Genomic DNA, 18,559 nt, shown 5'->3' on the forward strand with positions numbered 1-18,559 from the left:
AACAATGGCAGAGTCATCAGAGAACTTCTGCAGGTGACAGTTTGTTGTTTTGTGGAAGAAGTCTGCCGTGCAGAGGGGGGAAGTTAAGGGAGCCAAAACAGTCCCCTGTACTGCAGATAACCAAGTCGGACACACATATCGTTTCCTCACAAACTGTGGCTAGTTGGTCAGGTAATGCAGGAGCCATGATGTGAGGTACAGGTCGACTCCTGTGTGTTCCAGCTTGTCGCTCAGAAGCATGGGCTGTATGGTGTTGAAAGCACTAGAGGAATCATAAAACAGGATCCTCACAGTTCTCCCAGTCCTCTGTAGGAGGTGAGAGAGTTCGCTGCAGGAGGGGGATGACAGCATCATCCACCCCGATGCCAGGGGGCGCAGATGGTGAAGGATCAACCTCTTCAGGGCCTTCATCAGGGCCCTTTCCGAATAGCCACAGTTCAGTAGGCAGTACGTACTATTCAGTAGGGAGTTTCAGTATACTGAACTCTCGTGGTCATTCAGTATGCATTTTTGGGTCCACCTCAGTAAACTGAACATTTCAGTATGGATACTAACTTCCGGGTTTCATGCAGTATGGATCGGATGCGTGCTTTCAGGAAATGAATTGTATTTTACCACCTACAATGCTGTGCGAAATTAAACATAAATCGTCACGTCATGTCCGCCTCCAAATCAAAACAAACAAGCGTGGATTAATTGAATATTTTTTTAATCTAGAGTTAAAGTCCCGTCTGAAATCACGACTTTTAATTAACAACAGAAAATATAACAAATATCTGCATTATTATAAAACCTTTCTTCCTCTATTTAAATAATAATTTCACTATTTAAATGCATCTTTTATTGGTTTATTTTACTTTATATTACTGTCTTTCATTTGTACTTTTCTTTATGTACTGTATGCTATTTAGTTATTTAATCTGTCTTTTACTTGATTTACATTGTGATATTGTTTAGTATATGAGCATTACTCTTCTTGAATAAAGATAAACAAAAAAAACGGGTGGATGCGGCCTGTTCGCATAACTTCCATACTGAATGAATCAGACGAAGTAGGAACAAATATCTGCCTACTGAATAGTAGGTACTAAACAGTATACAGCACGGATAGTAGGTACTGTCTACTGACAGATTGAGTAGGTACTTGGCAATTCGGATACAGGCCGTGTGTGATGTAAGTGCCACCAGCCTGTAGTGGTTGAAGTCCTTTGGGTGGGAAGTCTTCGGTGCAGGTACCACACAGGATGTCTTCTAAAGCTGTGGTACTCTACCTAGTTTCAGACTCATGTTGAACATGTATAACCCCACAGAGCTGGTCTGCACAGGATTTGAGGAGCCTGGAGATGATACCATCTGGACCTGCAGTCTTTCTTACCTTTAGCCTCTTCAATTCTCTCTTCACCTGAGTGGGCTACGGGGTCTCCTGAGGTAAGACATGACGTAAAATAATAGACGTGGAAGTGCCGGATTAAGCAAGCTAATGAGAATATGTGTCTTTCTATCAATGCTACGTGTAATTCAACACAATCACAATCTGAACTAAAGAGTGGAGAAGAACATACTGGAGAACAGGAAACATAGTGCAGCATGTTCATTAGAGCACGGAGATGGTAGAGGTGGCGTGCAGACAGTCTATGCAGTAAGCACAGTGTATAAACGTCGAGGTGAATTCTCCTGATTATATCCTGCTGTGTTCTCACATCAGCTCAGAGTCTTAGTAAAAAAAAAATGCGGCTGTTCGCGTACACACAAACAACTCCTCCTGGAAATATCTGGAGTTTAGTGCAGGTGAGAAAGCACTATAGGACACCAATATTTTTCACGGGATCAATATGAATGTACAAAGACGTGATGACGACTGAGTTTGGTTATGGTTCTTTTGCATAAAGCCGTCTGAACTGGACCTACTATATACATTCAGCAGTGCAGGTGCTGACCTGAAGGTACCTGGACCTTTAGAAAGGACTTACCCCCCGAGCAGGGTCTTTTTTTTAAAGAATAATTGGAATAATTACCCCAGAACTAAATTTTGACCCTGGTTTCTGCGGTCGAAATGTATAGTTCCACAAAAGGTCGCTAGTTTAACGGGAAAGTTCCTACGTCCCAAAAGGGGCCTTTGTCTGTTTGTTGTGCCACAGTGTTTAATAAAGGTTAAAAAAAAGCTTGTTGTATCGCGAGAGTTAAACGAGATTAGCAGCTCAGCAGCTAGCAGTGAGCTAACCGTGGGATGACTGTACATGAAGTGTGAAAATGAGCTGTGTGTTTCCGGACAGATGAGTTTACAAACCGCACACCGATTTAATACGAGACTGTAATTCTTTATATTTTTTAAACCATGGATTTAAACTCTAAGAGTCGCTATCCCGCGGAGGAGGGCGAGCTGGAGGACGGGGAGATCTGCGACGATGAAGCGGAAGACAGTGTGCCGCTCCGGCGGGGGGAGGGTAACAGGCCCCGCGGAGGAGCTCCTCCACGACCGAGAAAACCTCACCAACACCCGCACGGCCTGCCTCTACACCCTGCCCTCCCGCCGCCAGATTTTCGCCTCCTCATGCCATACAACCGCGGACCTTTCCTCCCGAACCACCGGCAGCAGTGCGGGCCGAGCGGGCCCGACCGGCCTCCCTCACCTCCGCCGCTGCTGCTCCCTCCGCCAGGGCTGGGACCTCACGGAGAGCCGAGCCCGAGGAGCAGCTTCTGGGAGCGGAGCCACGGGGCCCTGGGCCGGTTCAGACACCGGGGCATGCCGAACGGGGGACGAGGAAACTGGAACCGAGGGACCCGGGGAGGAGGAAACATGAGAGGTCCCCCCGGTCGGTACGGGCCCGGAGAGATTCACGGCAACAAGAACGAGTCCCCCCTGAGGAAACGTATCCTTAAATTAAATTAGATGAAATGATTCCTGTCATCAGGTGCTGTGGGACATTAGAGCTCATGGTGATGTCACACCTAGATCAGACAGGTAGATATACCTGTTACTGAGGTAAGAGGGCACAATGAGGCTCCAAATGACCCAAACACAAAGATCTATGATATAATATAATGTGTGCAAGGGGTCATTTCTGGTCTAAAAAATACATTCCTATCATTCCAAGAGAGTTCTTCGCTCAGTGGTCGGTACTCCAGCCCGTATGAAATGTATGGCGGAATGTCCCTTCTGTAAGTAGGGGAGGAAAGAGTTGATCAAATATCACAGACAAACTCCTGCACTCCGTCTAACTTGTTCTAACCCATTGGCAAAATCTCACCAAATCATGGCCAGTGCTACTGTACAAGTGTGCAGGAGTTTGTCTGCAATATTTGATAATTAAAAACAATAAATTACCAAAAAAGTGGGTGTCTAGGACTTCTATTTTAGTTGTAACAAACAGACTTTTACTAGAATATTATCAAAGTTTAAATTACTCTGACTGCTTTGAGGTTTCCACTCGGACCTGCTGGGTCAACTTCCTGTTTATCCTTCATGATGTCATCACTGATTATGACTCAGTGTGGTGACAGTTGTTCATCTGTGAACTTTAAAGGTCACATACCCTCCTCAAAACAGAGCTCCTCAAAACATGTGTGAAGTTTCTTGTTCTAAATCCACTCTGATCCTGTATTTGATCATGTCTATAAACCCCTCTATTTCAGCCCTTGTCAGAACAGGCTGTTTCTGTGTCTGTACCTTTAAATGTAAATGAGCTGTGTTTGACCACGCCCCCTCTCTGGAAGGGCTTGGGTGTCTCTGGCTTTCACGGTGAGAAGGCAGACTCAGAGGGCAGAACAAACACCTAGCTGTGGGAGTGTCACCCACCTGGGGGAGGGGTTACTGCCCTTTGTGATGTCATGAAGGGAAAATCTCGAAACGGCCTGTTTGAGCACACATTTTCTGAAAAGTGGAGCAGGGAGAAGACGGAGAGGATGGACTTTTGTCATCATTGGGGGGTTTGTAGACGGAGTAGAGGCACATATTAGAGGAACATGGGGAAGTTGATGTTTTTGTTAATGGAGTCTGGTGTGTTTGAAGACAGAGCTGTAGCAGCTGCTTGTGGTTGGTTTAGTAATAAATAATGAAGTTAAGTTTCCATATGAAATGTAAGTTGTACTTCTTGACCATGTGACCTCAGAGAAGCCTATGGGGAGGCCTCAGGTGAGGAAAGCGGCTCACAGTGTCTCCAAAGCGGACTCGTGTGTAGACGAGTCGTTTGAGGACCTGCTGTCCAAGTACAAACAGATCCAACTGGAGCTGGAGTGTATCCGTAAAGAGGAGACCATGGCTCTGGAGCCTGACGGCTCTCCTGCCAGAGAGCCGTCAGACACCAACACAGCAGGGATCCCAGAGAACAAACCAGAACCAGAACCAGAACCAGCAGGAGCAGAGGACACAGCTGACAAAAAAGTGTTTCAGGCTTTCAACATCAAACCTCTCCGGCAGAAACTCCCCACCCCCTCCGACCTGGACGAGCTGAGGAGGAAGTGGGCGGAGCAGCAGAAGGCAGAAGGCGGGGCTGAGAAGGACGGTGAGTAACTGGAGGTTTCACACATGCATTTACGGGTTAGGGTTAGGCAAATAAACAAATAACGGACTGTTTGTGTCAGCAGGAGAAGAAGAGAGTGGAGGACAGGACAGAGCAGAGGGAGAGCAGAGACATGAAGAAGAGACTGAGGAGGACGACAAGAAGAAGACGGCGTGTCCCAGCTGCACGCCGGAAACGGACAAAGAGAAGAAGACGGCGTGTCTGAGCTGCACGCCGGAAACGGACGAAGAGAAGAAGACGGTGGCGGCGTGTGTGTGCTGCACAACGGAAACAGACAAAGAGAAGAAGGCGGTGGCGTGTGTGTGCTGCACAACGGAAACAGACAAAGAGAAGAAGACGGTTGCGGCGGTGGCGTGTCCGAGCTGCACACTGGAAAAGGACAAAGAAAAGAAGAAGAAGACGACAGTGACGGCGTGTATGTGCTGCATACCGGAAACAGACAAAGAGAAGAAGAAGAAGACAGCGGCGTGTGTCAGAGAGTCATCGGCCTCAAGCGAAGACTCCGCCCTCTCTCCTGACAAGGTGAGCTGATGTCAGAGCATGGCGTCCACGTAGAGGAATCAGACTTCTGTTAATAAACGGACAGGAGAACGATTAAACAGAATAATTAGATATAACTCTGTGTGTGTCTGTGTTTGTGTACTCTGATCAGGTGGGGGTGAAAGTGGAGGAGGAGGAGCTTTCAGAGCTGCAGCTGCGTCTTCTCGCTCTGCAGTCAGCCAGTAAGAAGTGGCAGCAGAAGGAGCAGCAGGTGTTGAAGAGAAGCAAAGACCGGATCACCAGAGCGGTCCAAGGCAAGACTCCAGGACCAGGACCCAGACCAACTCCCAGCAGGCAGAGAGTCTCCACCAGGTCCTCGTCTGCTGCTGCTGCTGCTGCTGCTGCTGCTGCTGCTGCTGCTGCTACTGCTGCAGAGAGAAGCAGAACCAGGTCCAAGCCTCCTCCTGACAGGGATCGGAACAAGACCGGCGGGGCCAGACCTGCAGACAGGGACCGAGACAGACCCAAACCCAGTCCTAAACCCAATCCTAAACCTAGTCCTAAACCAGGTCTTAAACCCAGTCCTGCTCTGGTCCTCAGATCAGCAGAGCGGAGAGCAGAGAGAGCTCACAGTTTGAAGAAGGTGATCAGTCCAGGTGAGGATGATGATGTCATCAGTGTAAACTCTGATCTTTAGTTTTTCAGTCACGTCACCAGGAGAGGCTCGGATATGAGTCCTAAAGTTTCTGACTTATTAAAGAGTGACTGTGGTTTCAGGCTCCGTGGCGAAGCAGGCGTTCAGGAAGCAGCAGTTGAGGACGTGGAAGCTGCAGCAGCAGAGGGAGCAGGAGGAGAAACGTCGGCAGGATGAGGAGGAGAGACGCAAACGAGAAGAGGAGATCCGCAGGATCCGAGATCTGTCCAATCAGGATGAGCAGTACAACCGCTTCATGAAGCTGGTGGGGGGGCGGAGCCAGATACGCAGCAAGGTGAGACCAGCTGACATACATCCCTCTTTAGGGTCATATCACTGCTTGTTGTGTTCATGATGCTGCAGCGTAACGTCTGTGTCCATGTTTCAGTCCAGAGACAGAGACCACAGGAAGTCTGCAGGTAAACAGGGTCTGGACGCCTCAGGGAACCTTTATCAGTATGACAACTATGACGAGGTCGCTATGGATACGGACAGTGAAACCAGCTCCCCAGGTGAGTGTTGGTTCATGATCTGTGAGGAATTCAGCCACACACATGCACGCTCACACACACACACACACACACACACACACACACACACACACACACACACACACGCGCGCGCACGCTCACACACGCTGACACACACACACATGCTGACACACACACTGATACACATGCTTATACACACACACACGCTGATACACACACGCTGACACGCTAACACACACATGCACAAGCTAACACACACACACACATCCATCATGTAGAGTTTGATTCTATTTGAATTATTCTGAATGTGATCATCAGGTTTACATTTACAGAGTGAGGACGTTGTTGTTTGTTGCTGTTTGTGTTTCAGTCCCGTCTCCGCCCCCTCAGCTGCTCCCTGATGACTTAGGATGTTTCCCTCAGCTGTCTCAGTATGTGAATGCTGCCCATCACTTCGGAATGGTACGCCCCCCCCGTCTCATCCGAGAGACGGATACCTGTCGTGTTTATTTTCTGTTTACCTGTTGATGGCTGAAAACAAAAACACACCTAAGTGGTTCTCCTTCTCGTTCTGTCCGTCAGGAGTTCTCTCAGCCCTTCCTCACCCCGCTACTGCCAGGTACACCTCCACCTCCTCCTCCTCTCCCCCCTCCTCCCCCCGAGGAGCTTGAGCCTCCTCCCAAACCTCCGTTTGCTGATGAGGAGGAGGAGGAGGAGATGCTGCTGAGGGAGACATGTCTGATGTCGATGGCCAATAAGAGAGTGCCCGCCACCGAGGTGAGTTTACATCATTTAATGTCCGTTCTGACCCCAGGGTTTTTTTAATAAGCAGAGGCTTAAGTCACAAACACTGCGCCTCAGTAAAGTGCAGAGTGCAGTACCACTTGTGTACAGTAGGCGGAGCAGTAGTAAACTGATGTCTCTCTTCTCTCAGCAGGAGATGAGCTCCAGCGCTCCTCCTTCTCCTGGTGGTCCTCCTCCTGCAGGAGTCCACCCTCCCCTCAGGGGAAACCTGAGCACCGTCAGTCTGAACACGGTGCCTCCATCACGCTCCAACAAGTTCAGCAGAGGACACCACAGCAACAGAGCGCCCCTGGTGGTGAGGAGGACACACACGCAACAAAACAGCAAGATTCTTCTTTACACAGGAGAGTCGTGCCGCACACCTCCTCTGTTCCCCCTGTTGTCTTTCATTAAAGCGGCCGCTAAAGAATGGGGACAGTTGTAAGAAGTAGTGTGAAGTGGGTGATGGAGATGGCTCCACTTGTGGCCATTATAGTTTGTGTCCATTTTAACTGGTATACTGGTCACATCGCTTTATGGAACGCCGCCCACTTTTAGATGTAGAGATAAAGTGTCTCATGCACAGGATGTTTTGGTACTTAACTCATAAAATCTGCAGATTTAAGGAGGCGCAGGTGTGTGTGTGTTTCTCACCTGTGTCGTCGTCGTGTCTTCTCCAGCTTCCTCGACACAAGTCTGTGGTCGTTTCTCTGATCGACTCGGACGACAGTGACTCAGACCAGGACGCCTGCAGCTCATCTCAGGTGGCGTTTGGAGGCCTTGAGTTCATGATCAAAGAGGCTCGCAGGACGGTGGAGGTGAGTCCATGTTACTTATACACTGTTTAAAAAAAAAACACCTGGAACACTGAATCTACCGCACAGATATGGTGTTATTGGTCATGTTGTGTTTCTGTGTCGTTCAGGCCACCAAGCCGAAAGCAGCGTCAGGATCAGAGAAGGAGAACAACCCGCTCCGAACGCCAGACGCTCTTCCCGAAAACAAGAAGGCAGAGTACCGCCTGCTCAGAGACGAGATTGCCAGGTAAATATCACATCCAGGTATCACACAGCACACAGCTGTGAGGGCAGAGCTCATTAAAAAAACGTGTGTGTGTACTGTCAGCAGGGAGAAGCAGAAGATGCTGAAGGATAACAGTCCGAGTCGTCGAGTGTTTCCTGCTGTCTCGGACTCTGTGATGAATACATGTTTAAAGTCTGCAGCACAAATCAAACTGAGTGAAGCCGAGCAGAAACTCAACAAGCACAGGTCAGTAATAACTAATGGTCTAGAAAGATTCAGGAGGGCATATGTGAAACGGCTTAAGGTCCCTGTGAGTTGATCCCCCCCCCCCCCCCCCCTCCCTCCCTGTGTCGCTCAGAGAGCTGCTGCAGAGGGACGAGGCGATGCTCAGACACCTCCTGCAGCAGGAGCTGAAAAAGAGGGAGTCTCTGAAGGCGGCCGAGGGGAAGGTGGTCAGACTCAGAGAGCAGCTGCAGGCGTCAGAGAAGATCGTCAGCGCCAACAGGTTGCTGCTCAAGAAGCTGCAGGAACAGGTGAGAGGATGAAGCAGCATGTTCAATTGGTTACTGCTGTTCTTTTCTGCTGTCAATCAAACTCTTCAGAAAAGTTTTGATATGTAATATGTAAAACATGGTGTTCCAGAATAACACATAATCACAGGCACAGTGTATCGTTTCCTCTCTGTGTGGATGAAAGAACCAAACGACAGGTGGGAAACGCCTTCAATGTATGACCCGTTTACCTGTATGTATCTCAGGTGCACCGCGTTGAACATCGGGTGTCCATAAAGAAAGGTGTGGCTGTCAGGTTGGAGCAGGAGCTGGCTCATGCTCAGCTGGCTGCAGGACGAGGACCCAAACGCAGAGCCGACGACACCCACAGCCAGGTGAGAAACACCTCCCATAGCCAGGTGAGAAACACCTCCCACAGCCAGGTGAGAAACACCTCCCACAGCCATAGCCAGGTGAGAAACACCTCCCACAGCCAGGTGAGAAACACCTCCATAGCAATAGCCAGGTGAGAAACACCTCCCACAGCCATAGCCAGGTGAGAAACACCTCCCACAGCCAGGTGAGAAACACCTCCCATAGCCATAGCCAGGTGAGAAACACCTCCCACAGCCAGGTGAGAAACACCTCCCATAGCCATAGCCAGGTGAGAAACACCTCCCACAGCCAGGTGAGAAACACCTCCCATAGCCATAGCCAGGTGAGAAACACCTCCCACAGCCAGGTGAGAAACACCTCCCACAGCCAGGTGAGAAACACCTCCCATAGCCAGGTGAGAAACACCTCCCATAGCCATAGCCAGGTGAGAAACACCTCCCACAGCCGGGTGATAAACCATTAACCACAGCTAGGTGAGAAACACCACAGCACCCACAACCAAAGAGGGAGGAGAGAAGTTTCTAAATAGCAGAGATATGTTGACTACTTTTGTAAAAGTGGGAAGAGCTAGTTGAAATTTTTAATTGAAGTCAATAATCGGGTAATGGCTGAATGTTTCCTTCCCAGTTATGGTTATTAACAGTTATTGTCACTTACCTGTAGGCGTGTTTTAAGGCCTTTTACTACATAGATTATCAATAATATGTGAAATATTAACGTTTTATTCTTACATTTGTGTTGTTGATTATTTAAACCAGTGAACACATGTTTGATCATAATTCGGAAAAAAACTGTTTTCCGAGTTGTAAAAAAGCACACGAACACTGGCTCAGGTCGGAACAACAACTCGGAAACTAGGAAAAGAACGAGGTGGCCGACTTGACTTCTGAATCATCGTCACCTGAGGGTCAAAATATTGTTTGTTAATGTTAACATACTTTTTATTAATTCACGTAGGATATAACAGTTACATTTAACTCATCTTCTTCGTAGCATCAACGCTGTTTTTTTGTTGTTGTTGCTGTTGTTACAACATTCCGACTACCCGAAGTGAAATCACGTGAAGTCGGAAACTTGGATCATCCGAGCGTAGCTGCTTACGGTCTCTGCTCACCGCTAATGTCCTCGGCAAACCTCGGTCGTTTCCGTTATCGTCATGTTGTTCGGCTGTTAGACCGTTTAAACGTGTTAAACGATTTATTCAAAGGTAGTGAAATAGATCCATGTTGATATTTTAGCATTTTACAACTTTTTACAACAGGTTATCGAGTCTGACTGTATAACAAATCTACTGTTAGCTAAGGTGAATTATTAGACGGGACATACTTTACACTCCACTGGTTTTGAGTTTTAGCTAAATTAACACATTCAGCAGCTAGCTAATCGTTTGAAGTTGTGTTAGCATGATAGCATTAAAAGGTAAAGATTAGCATTACATTACACTGTGCAGACATTAAAAGATGTTAAATAACATTAAATAATTCACTCATTAGTATCACCTGTGTTTAAAGGACTTTATATATTCACTACACTCTCCCTCAGGGATTAATGAAGTCTCTCTAATTTAACTAACACCTTGACTGCAACTCAGTGGAAACCTAGAGGATTTAGAAAAACATCTATTCAATAAGACAGGTGTGTAACAGAGGAAACAATCCATCAAACATTGAAGGCAAACTTATTGCACACTGTCTAAATAGCACAAGTTTCTAGTGTTTTTGTTTGACTTTAACCATTGGATGTTGGTTAAATGAGTCTCCTGATAGAAAGTTGATTTGTCTTGATGTTAGGTCATTTATCAGGTGTGTCTGTGTGTGTATTTGTCCCCTCAGCCCGGTAAGCTGCAGCGTGTGGACGGCACCCTCCGCGGGTCAGAGCATCACTTTGCGGAGCTGATTGCTCAGAAGCAGCGTCTGCAGCAGCTGGAGTCAGAGTACGCCCTGAAGATCAAGAAGCTGAAGGCGGCCCAGGCCCTGCACCACCGAGGAGTCACGGCTGATGTCCTCACAGAGCCCCCCCCACGAGTCTCCACCCCTCCTGACCCCCCGCCCGCACCCCCAACCACCACTCCGTCCCCGTTCCCTCTGCCCCAGCCCTCCCTGCACGACCTCACTCAGGACAAACTCACCTTGGACAGTGAGGACGCCCCCGAGGGTGAAGACCAAGAGACAGAATCTGCCCCTCCAGCTGCAGCTCCACCTGCTGCCGTCACTGCTGCTGCTGCGAAACCCCCCCGCAGACTCTCCCTCCGTCAGTCCAGCTGCTCCTTCACCAAACCAAACCTAGAGACACCCAGCTCCACCCCCGCTAAAGACAGCAGCACCCCCAAACCCTCCAAAACCTGCAGCAGCTCCAGCAGCTCTGCTCCACCTGTAGAGGTGTTTACAGGTCTGGACATGGAGGCTGTGAAGCTCAGGTACCAGGAGCAGGCCCGACTCGGGGAGCTGCTGCTCAAAGAGCTGCGTGACCTGGGAGGACAGGTGGACAACCCCCCACCTGGACAGGTGAGCCTCTGTCACATGTTCTCTGTGTTTTACAGGGTCAGAGGTCAGATAGGGTTACCTGTTATACCTGCAGAAATCTGTGATGTTTGTGGTCAGTTTGTGTTAATCCATGTTTGTATCTCTGTTCAGGTGGTTCCTGTGGAGATGGACGTACCTACCAGCCAATCAGGGAGCAGTGAGCTGAGGCCTGTTCCCTTCGGACTGTATCATAGCCCGCTGCTGGTCTTCAGATCGTACAGGTAGACATCAACACTTCAGTTTATTTAGAAAGACTTCAGGATAGTTTAGTCCGAGAATGTGCTTTATTAAAACTGAACAGGAGACTACGGAGGCCCTGAGGGGGTCATACAGGGAATATTTTATTATTATTTCAGAATGTTTGCTTTGCCTGACGGCTCACCCTCTCGGGCTGTGATCACAACAAGCGGAGGTCACCGAGACGATCTAAAAAACTTGTGTTTACAACAGAAAGAGGAAATGAAGAGAATATAGATAACAGACTTAAAGTCGATAAATAGAATCATACATGTCGACCTATTTGAAGTAAATCCTGGTTTTTGTCTCTCAGGTTCAGTCCGTACTACAGGACCAAGGAGAAGTTTCCTCTGAGCTCCGTGACCTTCAGCAACGCCATCGATCCATCCAAGAACTTCTGTCGCTTTGACCTCACAGGCAGCTGCAACGACGACCACTGCAGATGGTGAGAGGACGCTCTCCATATAAATGCTCCTCTGTCCTTCAGGGTCGTCATGAAACTAGAATTCAAAACTTTTTGATTTTGTGTGTGTTTTCTGCAGGCAGCACATGAGGAACTGCACGCTGACAGGAAACCAGCTGTTCCAGGACGTCCTGTCATATAACTTGCAGCTGATTGGCTGCTCTGAGACCAGCTCCGATCAGGACATCAGCTCAGCCACAGGTTTGCATGACGTTAAAACACACAGTGATGAGGTGATGCGTTCAGGTGTAATCACCTATGTTTTGTGTTTCACAGAGCGGTACATGAAGAAGCTGTTTGGATCAAACAAAGACCGGATGGGCGTGGATCAGAAGGCCGTCCTCCTGGTTAGCAAAGTGAACGAGAGCAAACATCACGGTGAGTGATCGCTCATCTTCATCGTCAGAGGATGTGTTTATGGAGCTGTGACCTCCTCCTCTTCCTCCCTCTGCAGTCCCTCCCTTTACCACCTGTAAGGACATGAGGAGGTGGAGGCCAAAACCTTCAGCTCCAAGCAGCTCCATCGCGGAGGACGACAGCGACGATGAGCCAGCAGGAGGAGACCCGGCCCCTCGACGACACGGTGACTTCCTGTTTCTGTAAACTTGTGTGAAGAGAGTTAAACCTTCTGGATGGTCCTTTAGATATAACTGTCTAAACCGTGCTGTGTGTTTGTACAGATGACTGCGTCAGGGGCAGCCTGTCAGCTCTGGATGTGTGCGTCACCTCCGAGGACAAACGATACTTCATCAGTGAGACAGACGACATATCAAACCTGGAGACGAGTGTGCTGGAGAAACCCCGAGACACGCAGCTGTGGATCAAACTGGCCTTTAAATACCTGAACCAGAGCGACACGTGAGTTACCCGAGAGATGTCTCTGATTCTTGTGTAAAGACGGCACACTAACTGAGTGAATGTGGTGCAGGTCTGCAGCAGAGTGTCTGGAAGCTGCTCTGAACACGCTCTCTCGAGCTCTGGAGAGTAACTGTGACAACCCCGAGGTGTGGAGTCACTACCTGCTCCTGTTCTCCAGGAGGGGCAGCAGGGAGGAGGTGCAGGAGATGTGTGAGATGGCGGTGGAGCACGCACCCGACTACAGAGTGTGGTGGAACGTACGTTATTTATTTATTCATGTATTTGTCCCGAAGAACATTCAGCTGTGTTCAGAACAGAGTATAGTGTTTTAGATCATGAATCAGCGCTGTATTTAGAGATTACACATTGTGTGTGTGTGTGTGCGTGCAGTACCTGACTCTGGAGAGCTCGTTTGAGGGGAAGGACTTTGTGTGCGAGCGTCTGCTGCAGTTCCTCGTCTCCTCCTCGTCTTCACCCTCGAACACTCTCTCCTTTCACCTGATGGAGGCGCTGCTCTACAGGGTGCAGCTCAACCTGTTCACTGGACGCATGGAGAGCGCGCTGGCTATCCTACAGGTGACAACACCTGCACAACACAAGCTGCTGTGCTTAGACTTACAGCTGTCATGATACCAGATTAATTAACTTGGATACTTGCTCTCTCCCCCCCTCTCTCTATCTCTTTCTCTCTCTCCGTCTCTCTCTCTCTCTGTCCCTCTTTCTCTTCCTTTCCTCTCTCCTCTCTCTCTCTCTCTCACTCTCTCTGTCCCTCTCTCTTCCTTTCCTCTCTCTCCTCTCTCTCTGTTTCCCTCTGTCTCTCTCTCTTCCTTTCCTTTCTCTCCTCTCTCTCTGTTTCCCTCTGTCTCTCTCTCTCTTCCTTTCCTCTCCCTTTCTCTGTCCCCCCCCCCCCCCCCTCTCTGTCTCTGCAGAGCGCTCTGAAGTCTGCTCATGATAGGAGTATAGCAGATCATCTGACCTCCAGAGACCGAGCTCTACTCTGGCTCACTTTTATCCACCTGACAGAGTTTGACCGTCTGCCCTCGAGTCTGTACGACCCGGCAGAGTCGGGTCCGTCCAGGCTGGTCAGCAGAGAGTCCTTCCTGCTTCCTTGGAGGACATCACAGGACATCAGCACGCCGCCCGACATCCTCATTGCTCTGTTTCAGGGTAAACATCTGCTCCTGATCCTGCTTTTATTTTGTAGTGTTGGCTGTGTTTTAATCAGAGGTGTGTCTCTTCCTGTGACGTCTGTCCTCTCAGACGGCGTCCGGCAGTGCAGCGAGGAATCCGTGTCTCAGAGTGAGCGGACGCTGGCCTGCCTCCCTCTGCACACAAACCTCATTCTCCTGCACACACTGCTGCACAGGTGAGCCAACTCACACCTGTCATCTGACATAACTGATGATGGATGTTGTAATATATTCTGCAGAGATGTTCATTTCATTCTGTCTTTAAATATATTATGACAATGGTGTATGTGTGTATGATGAAGGTGTGCGTATGTAAAGGTGTGCTCGTTGTCCCCCTCCAGGTATGACGAAGGTGTGTGTATGTAAAGGTGTGCTTGTTGTCTCCCTCCAGGTATGATGAAGGTGTGTCTCTGTGCCAGTCTCTGCTGAGCTCGTGTCCTGACTCGTGCGCTCTCAGAGACACTCTGGCTGACCTTCACATCAGGAGAGGAGACTCTGATGAGGCCGTCAGCATGTGGCTGCACGCTCTGGCCGAGTGTCCCAACAACGCTGAGGTCTTCTACCACTGCTGCAGGTTCCTAATGGCACAGGTGAGCTCAGGTGTTCAGCTACATCACAGCTTAATATTTACATGACGTGTGTGTTCATAACTGACCATGTGAGATTTTGTTGTCAGGAGAAGTCGAGTGCCATCTCTCCTCTGTTCAGAGGCTTCATTTTGTCTCTGTGTGAGGACCAGCAGAGCCACAAGACACCTGTGGACCTGCTCAGGTACGTCCTGCCCCAGACAGGGTGTGTGTGCGTGACAGGGTGTGTGCGTGTGTGTATATTAAAGACATGAGTTCCTGTGTCTCTCTGTGTCAGACACATTCTGGGGTTTCCCACCAAGGACGTCCTGAGAGAACCAATCATCAAAGAGCTTCAGGAGCAGCTGAGCCAGCAGACTGCCCATCTCCACCTGATACACTGGTCTGTACCTCCACCTCATATACACCTCATACACACCTCCACCTCATACACCCCTTCACCATATACACACCTGCATCACATACACACCACCATCGTATACACTCCTCCACCTCATACACACCTCCACCATATATACACCTCCACCTCATACACACCTCCACCTCATACACACCTCCACCTCATAGGTAGCATCCAACACAACACAGTTTAAGCGCTGTGGTGCCGGCTGACAGGTAATTGTAGCGGTTTGTTCACATCCGTATGGCGGTTACATCACTGTTTAATCCTTGTGTGTAGTCGTTGGCAGTGGCTGCACAGCTCTGAGGAGGACACTCAGGACGCCTTTGAGCGAGCGTTGGGATCGTCTCTGACTCTGGAGGAGCTGCACACTCTGTGGACGGAGTGAGTCTGTTCATCTTCATCAATTCACTGTTACCTGCTGCTGTTAACGTGCCGGACAGCTCACAGACTGTGTGTGTGTGTGCGTGTGTGTGTGTGTGTGCGCGCGTGCGTGCGTGCGTGCGTGCGCGTGCGTGTGTGTGTGTGTGTGTGTGTGTACAGTTACCTGTCGTTCAGCAGCAGCCTGCAGGCCCGTAGCCCCTCCCACAGTCACTCCAAACTGTTCTCAGATCTGGTCCATCGCTGTCTGTGCACCGTTCCCTCCAGGCTGCAGGTCCCCTTCAACCCTGCAGAGTTCTGGAGCTGCTACACCTTCCACAACAAGGTCAGACTCCACCTGCTTAACCTGCTGTTCACCCTGTCCAATCATCTCTTCTGCATCCTGTCACTCCATTAAACCGACTAAAAGGTGGCTAACTCCACCAGGATGCAGATTTGTAAATGCTCGTTCTTTGTACGGAGTTTGGTGTGAAGGTTTCCAGAGTCACATCTGTCATCCTTTGTCTGCTCCTCAGGTGATCTCTCTCTACCTGAGCTGCCTGCCTCAGTCCCAGCATGCACTGGTGCTGGAGAGACTGAGATACTCTATGCCCAACAACACTGAGCTGGGCCTGAGGTACACACACACACACACACACACACACACACACACACACATAGAGGTCACACACACACTCACACAGAGGTCACACACACACACACACACACACACACACACTCGCTGTACCAGCAGGTGACGTTGCCCTCAGTGTTGCTGTGTTGCTGCTCAGGTTGCTGCAGCAGGAGTGGAAGGATGAAAACATGGAGCAGCTGAAGTTTCAGGCCCGCATGCTGTGCAGCAACGCTCCAAAGTGTGTGTCCAGCTGGAGGATGTGAGTCTGACTACACACACACACGGTCTGAGTTTAAATGTGTGTCTCACCTTTCTGATGTCTAGTGAATGCTACATGAGGTATCAGGACGTCGCGCTGGCTGAGGCTGAAACGAGTCCCACCATGAAGCAGCTTTTCGTTAGTGAATAAAATCTACAGAAGCAGGAAAACTCTTTAGGGCTTTTTTTTTTTAGCTGGCAGCGTGGTTAAGAGTTATCAGTGCTCACCGTCCTGAGCAGGTATCCTACAGCGGTTTTCAGTCGGTTTTGCAGATCCGTGTTGAGGTGGAGAGGTTACCAAGATTGTTGTCTAATGAACGCAGAAGTTTTTAGAGAACGATGAACAAAAAGCAGGATTAAAGTTTTAACGTGGTTTAAACGGTACAATAACGTTGGCAACGTTTCAAAAACTATGAAAAATGTTGACTGACATGTTGAGAGACGCTCACTGCGTGTGTGTGTGTGTGTGTGTGTGTGTGTGTGTGTGTGTTTCTTTGTGTGTTTGTGCGTGTGTGTGAGATGTGCATGTGTTTCTTTGTGTGTTTGTGTCTGTATGTGTGTCTGTATGTGTGTGTGTGTTTGTGTATGTGTGTGTGTGTGTGTGTGTCACAGAGCCATCACTGTGGAGAGAGAGCTGAAGGAGACATCTGAGGTGAGGACGTTCACTCGACACGATCACAAATAAATATTCACGTTATTAATGTTCTCATAAACGAGGTTTGGTGCAAGCTGTTCTCTGATGCTTTCATGTAACTGAATCTGGTTTGTTCTCCTGCAGGTTTTTATCAGCTGTGATGTGTTATTGTCTGTGAGTGTGTGTGTGTGTTTCTGAGTTTATATTGTTTTGATGTCTCTCTCACATGAACCCTCCTCGTCTGTCTGCACTCTCTCTCCTCCTCTCTCTCTTTTATTTCCTGTTTTCTGTCTCCTAGGTGCGACTTCTCTACCAGCAGGCTCTCCAGAACCTTCCACTGTGTGCTGGCCTGTGGACAGATGTAATAAAGACTCACACACTCACACACACACACACACACACACACTGAAGTTAGGAGGACATACTGGCTGCTGCATTATTGTCAGAGAAGCCAGCACTTCAACATAGCATGTTTCCTTAATGTCTGATCATATAGTAAGCTCACTTTATTATTTCACTCACTACACATCTCACTGATTGATCCTCATGAAAATTGAATTGACATCATTAGATTTTTTTTTTTTTTTTTTAATCAAATCAAAGTTTAAAATTCTGGCACCATGACGACTGTGTTGTGCACTCAAGTTGATCTGCTCTCACCCCCTCCTCCAATCTTTCTCTCCCCCCTCCCTCTCCTCCAATCTTTCTCCCCCCCCCCCCCTTTTCTTCTCCCCCCTCCCAGCGGCTGCTGTTTGAGGCGGCTGAAGGCGGCGGCGGTGCAGCTTCAACGGTGTGGGCGGAGCGTCTGCGGCGGCTGCTACTCAGGTGTCAGCAGGTGGGCGTGAGTGTCAGTGAGCCGCTCAGTTTAGCGTCTCTGTGTGTGACAGAGCATCAGTGACTCATTCATTAACACATCAGTCAGCGGGTGGAGGTGAGACAGCGCCCCCACCTGGAGCTGCTTTAAACGCCATCATGTACGTAAGTATCACCTGCTGAGTGATTTCTTCTCTCCTGTTTTTGTTCTTCAGTTGTTTCATTTCCTCCTTGTTTGATTTTCTCTGAGGGGGGAGGGGGGGGGTCTGACACCTCAGGGTACTGTCTGACCCCCCCACACCCCACCCCCACCCCCCGTGTGTTTAAAGGATGTTCCCCTGAAAATCTGCACGTTGTCTTTTCTTTGTCTCCGGAGGAAAAACAAGACTTTAATTTAATAAAAACACAATCAGACTTTTTCACTATTGATGCCGGAGACCCCCCCTCCCCCCCTCTCTCTGTAGTATTTTCTATTTGGCTTTGTCCGAACAAAAAGAGTGAGAGAGAGACTACCGCAGAGACTGATCCAGCTGCAGTCAGGACGTGGCTAACGTGGCTAACATGCTACAAACATGTGCAATCTGTCTTTTTTTTTTCTTTTTGTCAAAATCATAAAGTGATTAAAGATTTTTAGCACGAAGAGGAGAACACGTCCTTCAGCTGTTGTTTTTTTTATTAATGTACCTTTAAGATGTTATTAAATTATTTTCTGAAGAGAAACCTGA

At 48.8% G+C, this 18,559-nt stretch overlaps 1 protein-coding gene across 5 annotated transcripts; it reads left to right on the forward strand.

The window, feature by feature from the left end:
* The first annotated feature begins 2,184 nt into the window (after positions 1-2,184).
* On the forward strand, positions 2,185-18,559 carry LOC109998716 (zinc finger C3H1 domain-containing protein). 5 transcript variants are annotated; one of them, XM_065956771.1, is made up of 36 exons: positions 2,185-2,870; positions 4,110-4,502; positions 4,582-4,808; positions 4,857-5,042; positions 5,173-5,656; positions 5,778-5,989; positions 6,083-6,206; positions 6,556-6,647; positions 6,768-6,962; positions 7,120-7,284; positions 7,649-7,786; positions 7,894-8,012; positions 8,094-8,237; positions 8,350-8,524; positions 8,749-8,877; positions 10,711-11,382; positions 11,512-11,621; positions 11,951-12,082; positions 12,180-12,301; positions 12,377-12,478; positions 12,555-12,683; positions 12,781-12,958; positions 13,029-13,215; positions 13,349-13,534; positions 13,888-14,125; positions 14,219-14,324; positions 14,540-14,738; positions 14,825-14,919; positions 15,013-15,117; positions 15,415-15,519; positions 15,679-15,841; positions 16,032-16,132; positions 16,287-16,388; positions 17,000-17,039; positions 17,320-17,382; positions 17,764-18,559. In XM_065956771.1, the coding sequence occupies exons 1-36, from the start codon at positions 2,336-2,338 to the stop codon at positions 17,917-17,919; spliced, it is 6,609 nt and encodes a 2,202-aa protein (XP_065812843.1). In that variant the 5' UTR covers positions 2,185-2,335; the 3' UTR covers positions 17,920-18,559. The 5 variants fall into 5 exon arrangements, with proteins under 5 accessions (XP_065812843.1, XP_065812839.1, XP_065812842.1 ...); XM_065956767.1 differs by having other exon boundaries at positions 4,582-5,042; XM_065956770.1 differs by having other exon boundaries at positions 4,582-5,042; positions 8,097-8,237.

This window comes from Labrus bergylta, chromosome 7 (genome assembly GCF_963930695.1).
Source record: "Labrus bergylta chromosome 7, fLabBer1.1, whole genome shotgun sequence".
Taxonomy (NCBI): Eukaryota; Metazoa; Chordata; class Actinopteri; order Labriformes; family Labridae; genus Labrus; species Labrus bergylta.